Here is a 9,412-nt window from a genome sequence, read left to right on the forward strand (position 1 = left end):
AACCCGATGCTGCCTTTGCTCTGTTTCTGCTAAACTAGTAAGTGATTTTCAATGGTAATGCTTATGTTAGCTATCGGAAATTTGTCTGGTACCAATAAATAGCCACCAGCTTAATAGTTCGCAGTTCCACACTGAAACGACCAGCCACGCAACAAACTCAAAAGTACTGTACAAAGAAAAAATGCGATGACTGCAAACCGCAACTATAGAGTTTGAGTAAAATATGTAGGTTCCTACTGTGGAAAGATAAGTCATACTGAATCATTATGGTATTATCGTGTCAGTTTGTACGTGTACGCCGTTTCTGACGATTTACAACACTATGCGCTGGTCCTGATGGGAAATGTGGTCTTCCTTCAGGCAGAACACTACTGCTTTGGTCCACTGGCGCCACTAAAATTAACCAAAACTGAAAGTTCTTCATTGAGGCGTTAATCATTAATCAACTTAATCAATCATTTAGGAGAAGGTCCTCCGGGGTTGTGGATGGCTGAGTAGCGCTTTATAGCGGCAGCCGGCCTCCAGGGCCCCAAATCCCCCGCCCCTCTGTCGCGAGTTGTTGTGATAACATGTATCATGTTTATGTGTGCCATGCTATGTGAGGTTTTTTCCTCGGACTCAGTCTGGACCAGCCTTAGACTGATATTTTTTTGACTATTCCCACTTTCCCAATGTCACCTTTTTCCCACCTTTTTTAAGGAGCGCCGTAAGTGGCTGATCCGTTGGCGGTCCCGTCTTGTCCCCTTGTAACGTAAGTCTGCTCTTAGTGGGACTGTGCCGAAAATGACATTTCAGTTCCTATGTGTCTTGTACATGTTAAAGAATGGACAACAATAAAGCATCTTGAATCTTGAATCTTGAATTGAAACAGAGTTGGCTGTACTCTCTTTATGCACGACTCTGGTCCGATAGGTGCAGAAATCCCACGGTGCTGGGAGGTTGAGGTCACAGTTTTAACCGCTAACAATCTTCTATGCAGGTGTTGTACATTGCCATCTTCTATCATACCACCTGAAGCCAAATCCTTCCAATTTGCCACCAAATAATTCCCACCCGGATGTAATCCTATTGCTTCACCTTTATGTACAATGAATGGGACCATATGCCAAACGCATCATTCTGGTTGGACGTTTATTTCAAGCGCATTATGGCGCACCCCCACACCAAAAGCCTCTAAAGGTGTAGCCACAGCATCATTGAGGTAGACCAGGGGTGGGCAATTATTTTTTACCGGGGGCCGCATGAGGAACCCGAGCACTGCTGGAGGGCCACACCGACAATATTTCAATTAAACTTTGCTCAATATTATTTTTGATATATACCGTAAGATAAATAATAATAATAATAATAATAATAATAATTAATAATAATAATAATAATAATAATACTTTCATTTAACCTAACTTAACTTTATACCAAAAGCACTGCTTTGGAAATCATTTGTACCCCTTTCAGAGATCACATTTAGTTCCCCTTAAACATCCTCATGTTGCACAATGAAATGTAAGCATAGGATGAAGTGTGCATTCCTGTAACTTTCTCTAGTAACAGCATTCCATGATTAATATCAATAAATTAACATTAATAATAAATGACAGTAGAATAAGCACACGCATGACTGAGGAGTCATAGTGTAACTTTGTGTGGTGTTTGAGTTGTCCGACTTTTTGTGTGGCCATAAACGCACCAGTGGTTTAGTGGTATGCGTGTTGGTGACAGATGACAAGTTGGTTTTGGCCTGGTTTGTACGGCAGAAAATGACTCGTTTTTCGAGATAGAAGTGTTTTACTCATGTTTTTGGTGTGGTTATGGCCGAATATAAACAGTTTTTCTCAATAAAGTGATCGATATAATTCCTGTCCTCGAAGCATCTCGATAGACGTTACAATAATTGAACGGTGTTGACAAACACAATTGCATTTGCGACTCCAACCTTCAGGCCTGCGGACCATACTATCTATTGTTTTGGAGACATTGATGTGGGTTTTGTTGGTTATTTCTAATCACTTGTACAAGGCTGTATGAATGATGACTCCGTGTAACCCCAAGTAACCTCAAGATGTCTTAAATATGGTAAAAAGGTCAACTAGCCTCAGATATTTATATTTTCAAATTATCAATCATTTCAGTATGCTAATATCACATGAAAACAGATCCATCAGTTAGCTTACTTGTTGCTAATCTGGCAGTTCTTTGCCTTTGGTTTCAGGAAGGAAGAAACCCGGAACTCCACTAAGCATTGCAAAGATGCCGCAGACAGTGCTGGGTAAGTACCAGCGATAAAAGGCCAACATGTTGATTGTTGGAGAGAGGAGACCAGCTAGTCGGGCAGCCATGGACAACAAGCCAAAAGCTGTTTGCCTGAGGAGAGAGAAGATTATACCCGGAAATTCAGCACACTGGAATTAAATTGTTGACACATTGTTGAAAAAAAAAATCATATATATTATGCAACACAGTACAGCATTTTTCCGCCGTCAGTGCCCCCCAATTGATGACGACTGCTATACAGGAAGCTAAATAGTCAACTAGATCTGTAATTGCTCACACTCAGGAAAACACTGCCCCCGAGCGTTTGACAGATAATTGCAAGTCAGGCAAATATCACCCGACGTAGAGCCACAAATGGATCAAGACATGTCTTTTTGGACCTTGCTTTGTGCACAGTCATGTTGGAAGAGCAAGGGGCCCGTTCCAAACTGTTCCCACAAGGTTGGGAGCATGGAATTGTCCAAAATGTTTGGTATCCTGGAGCATTCAAAGTTTCTTTCACGGGAACTAAGGGGCCAAGCCCAACTCCTGAAAAACAACCCCACACCATAATTCCTCCTCCACCAAATTTCACACTGGGCACAATGCAGTCGGAAATGTACCGTTCTCCTGGGAACCTCCAAACCCAGACTCGTCCGTCAGATTGCCAGATGGAAAAGCGTGATTCATCACTCCAGAGAAGGCGTCTCCACTGCTCTAGAGTCCGGTGGCGACGTACTTTACACCACTGCATCCCACGCTTTCCATTGGACTTGGTGATATAGGGCTTAGATGCAGCTGCACGGCCATGGAAACCCATTCCATGAAGCTCTCTGCGTACTGTACCTGGGCTAATTGGAAGGTCACATGAAGTTTGGAGCTCTGCAGCAACTGACTGTGCAGAAAGTCTTTGCACTATGCGCTTCAGCATCCGCTGACCCCTCTCTGTCAGTTTACGTGGCCTACCACTTGGTGGCTGAGTTGCTGTTGTTCCCAAACTCTTCCATTTTCTTATAATAAAGCAGACAGTTGACTTTGGAAATTTCACGACTGGATTTGTTGCACAGGTGGCATCCTATGACAATTCCAGGCTGGAAATCACTCAGCTCCTGAGAGCGCCCCATTCTTTCACAAATGTTTGTAGAAACAGTCTCCATGCCTAAGTGCTTGATTTTATACACCTGTGGGCCAAGTGATTAGGACACCTGACTCTGATCATTTGGATGGGTGGCCAAATACTTGTACTTTGTCCAGCTTCTTCCAGGGGATACCAAGGCATTCCCAGGCCAGCTGGGAGACATAATCTCTCCAACATGTACTGGGTCTTCCCCATGGCCTTCTACCGGTCGGACGTGCCCTGAATACCTCCCCAGGGAGGCGTCTGGGGGCCGTCTTAACCAGATGTCTGAGACACATCTTCTGGCTTCTCTCGATGTGGAGGAGCAGCGACTTTACTTCGAGGACCGCCTGAATGACAGAGCTCCTCACCCTCTGTATGGTAGAGCCCCGCCACACCACGGAAGAAGCTCATTTTGGCCACTGGTATTTGCGATCTTGTCCTTTTGGTAACAACCAACAGCTCATGCAGCAGATTTCTAAAAACCCTTGAGGGCTGTCATAGAGATGGTCTTTCACTAGGTTCTTTAAAAAAATTGGAGCGCTCCCAATATTCCAACAAAATAAATACACAAAGATCAAATGACTATTATAGAGGATGCGGTTTCTCCGGAATAAACAAATTTAGACTAATAGCTAAGAACCGAGGGACTTCTCTTTTCACTTTCTGAAAATGAGGTCCCCAAAAATAATTAAGTTCAACAACCCTGCTTTATGGCCTTACTTTGAGGACTAGGACCAAAGTCATGGCTCAAGTCTCAACCCTGTGACCCTAAGAAGAATACACAGTATTTTGCTTACCTGACTGAAGTGGGGAACAGCTCCTGAGAGTAGACCATACACACCGACAAAAGCCAGTCCAAGAAGAGCTTCCCTGTCGTTACAAGAGCCGTAATAGCAACAGCATTGTCTGGAATGGGAACAAGTGAAAGACATGTGAGTGTAATATGTCCAAACTCAGGCATAATTTCTGTGAAAAATGATGGATTCACCTTGAGAGAAAGCCACGGTCAGGAGACAAGACAAGCCAGCTGCAAACGCGATTAAAATGAGGGATTTTTTTCTTCCCAACAACTCCAAAAACCAGAGGCAAATAAATTGTATGGGGAGTTCTGTGACTCCAAACAGGAATTGAACCAGGAAGATGCTCAAACCAAATGTTCCAACATTGAGAGCAATACAAAAGTAGCCTAAGTATGTTGAAGACCTAGGCGGGGGGAAATAAATAAATTAAAGGATATACAAATGAAATAACTTATTGTTTTTTACTCACCAAACAAAACACAAAAGTAATAAGTAAATCCTCAGCTTTTTGGTGGTAAAAATTATTTTCATGGTTCCACTTTTGATTTCTTTGTTCTCATGTTCCCCGAGCTGCGCAGTTCAAGAGAAGAAGAAAAGATTAAAAACGACAAAAAAAACATTTGGTATGTTGTGTATCAAAGCACACCATGCAGTCCAAAGTATTCTCTGAGACATCCTGTTTATTTATTGTGGCCACCCTCTTGATCAACATCCTTGCTTCCTCAATTCTGCCTCGACTCAACAACCACCTGGCAGATTCAGGAATCCACCTTGAATAAAAGTTCAGAGTCAAAAAGGAGGGAGGAAGGAGGAAAGAACGTTATTGTCATTGCGCGAGTACAATGCATTCTCATCTTCAGCACACACCCGTTCAAGAGCAGACATAAATTGTGCAGGGAGACAGAACAGAAACGCCGATGGGGCACCACTTACGGTGCCCCGTAAAAGGTGGGAAAAAGGTGGATGATGGGGGGGTTGAAGTATACTTGCCAACCCTCCCGAATTTTCCAGGAGACTCCCGAATTTCAGTGCCTCTCCCGAAAATCTCCCTGGACAATCATTTCAGTGAATTCTAGCTATAAATATACTCCTCCCCCTTAACCCTGCCCCCCCCTCAAACCCCCACCCACCAATCTCCCGAATTCGGAGATCTCAAGGTTGGCAAGTATGGGTTGGAGGAGTAAAAGAATATTCGATCCCGGACTGAGGTCCAATGGGGGTGGCTTAGGCTGGGCACTGAGAAAAAAAAACTTGAGAGCCACGATAAGCACACAAACACGTTACGACACAGAAAACCACGAGACTTGCAAGAAAAGGGGAGGGGAGGGGAGGCCTCCGGAGGCGAAGCTGCTGCCCTTCTTGCGCTGCTCCAGCCATCCGTCGCCACTAAGGAATTAAGCGGTGGCAAAAGCGTGGGGTGTGGGTTGGGGTATGTAGGCCTGAAACGAACAGAGTTTTACCCCCCCAGGTGTTATTGACAGGGAAGGAGCTTGTTGCGTGTTCGCTGCACTGTCCTCGAGAGAAATCTTGAAGCAATGTCCTTGCCAGGTTGCTTGCAGCCAGGGAAAAACAATCCAGATTAGAGTCTTTGTGACTAAGCGAGCAAAAACTAATTTAAACTTTTCACTCTAATTGTCTATTTCTGGTCCTCAAATTCATCATGTAATGCAAACGCCGTCTCTGATGTTGTCCAGTTTGCAATTTAGTCCACAACCACAAAAATCTGAGCGTTCACGCTCTGCCCGCACCCTCCAATCATTGAACCTGACCTTGTGACAGCTTTCATCATCAGCCGTTGTCAGTCCACTGCTGGACGAAAGCCTCAGCATGTTTCTGCCATAGTGAACGATCTTGGCGTACTCTTCATGCTGGTTATTAGCCTACACCAGGGGTCGGCAACCTTTACCACTCAAAGAGCCATTTTGGCAAGTTTCACAAATTAAAGAAAGTAATGGGAGCCACAAAAAAAATTTTTAAATTTAAAATGAAAAACACCTGCATACAAAGCTTAAATGCTTTGTGCTATGTTAACCAGGGGTCTCCGACACACGCACCGGCACGCACTGTAATGTGGAAATTTGATGTTAGTGCAGCCCGCGAGTTTTGAATGAATGGCGCTTGATAGCGTCATACTTGCCAACCCTCTCATTTTTCCCGGGAGACTCCCGAATATCAGAGCGTGATGACACTGCATTTGGCGCCCTATACATTCTGCCCTAACAGTGTACCTGCTCGACCACACGTAGAATGCAATTTTAGCTTGCTCACGTAAGTGACAGCAAGGCGTACTACCTCAGCAGCCACACATCTTACACTGACGGTACCAATACCCAGAATCGCATGCAGCCCTAACTCTTCCGCTCAACCAACGCACGGAGAGGGGGGGGGGGGGTTGATGTGTGGGGGGATTTGGTGGTAGCGGGGGTGTATAATGTAGACCGGAAGAGTTAGGGCTGCATGGGATTCTGGGTAATGGTTGTGTTGTGTTTATGTTGTGTTACGGTGGGATGTTCTCCAGAAATGTGTTTTTCATTCTTTTTTGGTGTGGGTTCACAGTGTGGCGCATATTTGTAACGTAACAATGTTAAAGTTGTTTGATACGGCTACCGTCAGTGTAAGCTGTGTGGCTGATGAGTAAGTATGCTTTGCTGTCTCCTGTGTGTGCAAGTAATAACAACATGCAACATGTGGCTGGACTGGCACGCTGTATGTAAATGCTATAGAGGACAATTACTGCAGTGGAATTAGGGCACGCCCTTTATTTAGTAATTAGAGTGTAAATAGGATTATTTTTTCCCTGGGAGTAATCTATGAGAGACACTGAGATCCATAAGTCTCCTGGGAAAATCGGCTGAGCCGCATCAGACTGGTCAAGGAGCCGCATGCGGCTCCGGAGCCGCGGGTTGCCGACCCCTGGCCTACACCTTCCACGCTGGCTTGGTGCGGGTTGGAAGGGGTATTTTATATCAGAGATCCTTCTCCTAGACTAATTGCCTTACTGGGCTGTTGAACTTAGTCTGTCCTGTTGGTTGTCCGCGCCCCAATTACCCAGGGACCCGCTCAGCTTTATGGCGCTGACCGCCCGCCAGTCACAAGAGAAGGTGCAAACGGTTCTTTGTGTGCATTTTATAGACGTTAGTTGGGACCAGTGCCGGCCCAAGCCTCCATGGGGCCCTAAGCAAAATTAGATTTTGGGGCCCTCTATTTCTGCCAATAATATTGATTGTTGATCATTCACACACCTACTATAAACTCATTGCGGCTCTGGCAGTGTTGTTTACATTATCCTATGTCAGCCTGGCATGTCTTTACAAATGACATGTCATTTATAAAGATATATGGGTGGCCCAGTTAAGAACATAAATAATACCAATGAATGAACGAATGATGTCCAGAGTGCCACATATGGTTCCTAATCTTAAAATGTAGAAAACATTCAGCTACAAGAGTGGCCTGGGGTTGAACAGTCCAAGTGATAAAGCTTTGTATTTACAGTAAAAGTGTCATCTTGTCTCATCAGTCTTGTACATATTAGTCTTTAATTACTAGTTTATATTTTTAGTTACTTGTTCATATCTAATGTTTACTTTGTACAAAGAGAGCGCAGTCTACTGAAGTTAAATTCCATGTGTGTTAAACATAACTGGACAATAAAGCTGATTCTGATTCACTTTATTATTTTTGGTAACAAAAACCTGAAACAGCAATGTGCAAAAATAATTCGTAGTGCAAGAAAAACAATAAAGTGCAACAATAAAATCACTTAAATATATATAAAAAGGAACAAATTCAAATGTACAAAAAACAACGTAATTAAATTAAATATCAAGCAAATACTTAAATAATATTAATGAACAGAGTTACCAGAAACAAGGTAACATAACGGTTTATAAACACATATAAAGTTACTACATATTAAAACTATGTAAATGTACATCACGATGTGCGAAACATTTTTGGGGAAAAAATCAAAATAAACTACCTTAAATTAAGGTCCTTAATTCACACATTTGACCATCACATCACAGTTTTGTTCCTCTGTTCTTCACCACCCACACCACTCCACCCACTCCTTAAAACATGTGCTTCCTGGCTTTTCTGACCTAAAATTTTGTTTTTGTACAATAATATATCTTTGATCATTTAGAAATCATCAGTCAGACTCGTACATGCAAAAAATAAAAAATGAGAATTTTTTGTTAATTGCTTTTGGGGGCCCCCTGGTGGCCGCGGGGCCCTAAGCAAGCGCTTAGTATGCTTATGCCTTGGGCCGGCTCTGGTTGGGACTCACTAACCCCACACACAACCTCCCATCTCATGCCTGGATGTAGTTTAACGTCATACCCAAGACCAGTGACAGCTTTGGAGTACCTTAAAACACCTGCCAGCATCTTTCAATTTGTCGATACTCAAGGGCAATGCTTACTCCAATCTGCAGATGTCCTGTTATGATTCCGAATCGGTAGATATTGTCAATGTCCTCAACTGAAAGGGTCCCCAAGGCACGCGGCACCCAAGAGTCCGTCGTGTGTCCAGCAACGACCATTCCGACAGGACAGGCAGGTTCCCCCGAACCCCAGAGCTTGACAATTTTGTCGAGAGGCCAGTTGATCAAATCCATTGTTTAGATTTTGGAGAGCAGTGCAAGAAGAGGCTACAAGAAAGTGAAACAAGACAGGACAAGACAAAGAGGCAAGCTGGGCAGAAACGGAGAGAGGAGGGAGTGCGACCGCCTTTGCCTAGAGCCAAGAGAGAAAACAATAACTATTTAACAATACATACCACATGTAGAAGACTAGAGGGCAATACGCTGCTCCAAGCATGTATTGAGCTATTCTCCAGTTACGAATGACGTAGACCAGTCCAGCCATGAAACATTCTCCAAGTGCAAAGAATAATTGACTCATACAGGAGGCATAGGACCTTTTGGTGATTCCTATCCACTCTGTGGCTATAACGAAATGTTTTTAACAGTCAGCGCTTCGGGAGAACAACACATTTTCTCAGTCAATTATTTAGAGGCTGCAGAACAGGAAAGCCCCTGCCCACTGTCGGATGTCATACCTAACACAGTGGAGTTCATTCTAAATGCGGCGCGACCAGCTGCAACCAAGAACTGTGCCACAATGTAGACGTAGAAATTTGGAGACGCTCCGGCCACAAAGCTGCCCACCATCAGGAGCACGGCAGGTATCTGCATTGTTCTCAGACGACCAAATCTAAAATTGACAATCCAGATAAT

At 43.8% G+C, this 9,412-nt stretch overlaps 1 protein-coding gene across 1 annotated transcript in view; it reads right to left on the bottom strand.

Annotated features, from left to right (window-relative positions):
* Window positions 1-1,806: 1,806 nt before the first annotated feature.
* LOC133665462 (solute carrier family 22 member 13-like) overlaps window positions 1,807-9,412 on the bottom strand; it is an 11,761-nt gene continuing 4,155 nt past the window's right edge. The window contains exons 3-9 of the mRNA XM_062070762.1: window positions 9,235-9,389; window positions 8,953-9,121; window positions 4,817-4,940; window positions 4,640-4,740; window positions 4,359-4,573; window positions 4,168-4,276; window positions 1,807-2,361 (exon numbers count right to left, since the gene is read on the bottom strand). Coding sequence (XP_061926746.1) covers window positions 2,178-2,361; window positions 4,168-4,276; window positions 4,359-4,573; window positions 4,640-4,740; window positions 4,817-4,940; window positions 8,953-9,121; window positions 9,235-9,389 — 1,057 coding nt within the window. The 3' untranslated portion in view covers window positions 1,807-2,177. The remainder of the gene's footprint in view (window positions 2,362-4,167; window positions 4,277-4,358; window positions 4,574-4,639; window positions 4,741-4,816; window positions 4,941-8,952; window positions 9,122-9,234; window positions 9,390-9,412) is intronic.

This window comes from Entelurus aequoreus, linkage group LG14 (genome assembly GCF_033978785.1).
Source record: "Entelurus aequoreus isolate RoL-2023_Sb linkage group LG14, RoL_Eaeq_v1.1, whole genome shotgun sequence".
Classification (NCBI taxonomy): domain Eukaryota; kingdom Metazoa; phylum Chordata; class Actinopteri; order Syngnathiformes; family Syngnathidae; genus Entelurus; species Entelurus aequoreus.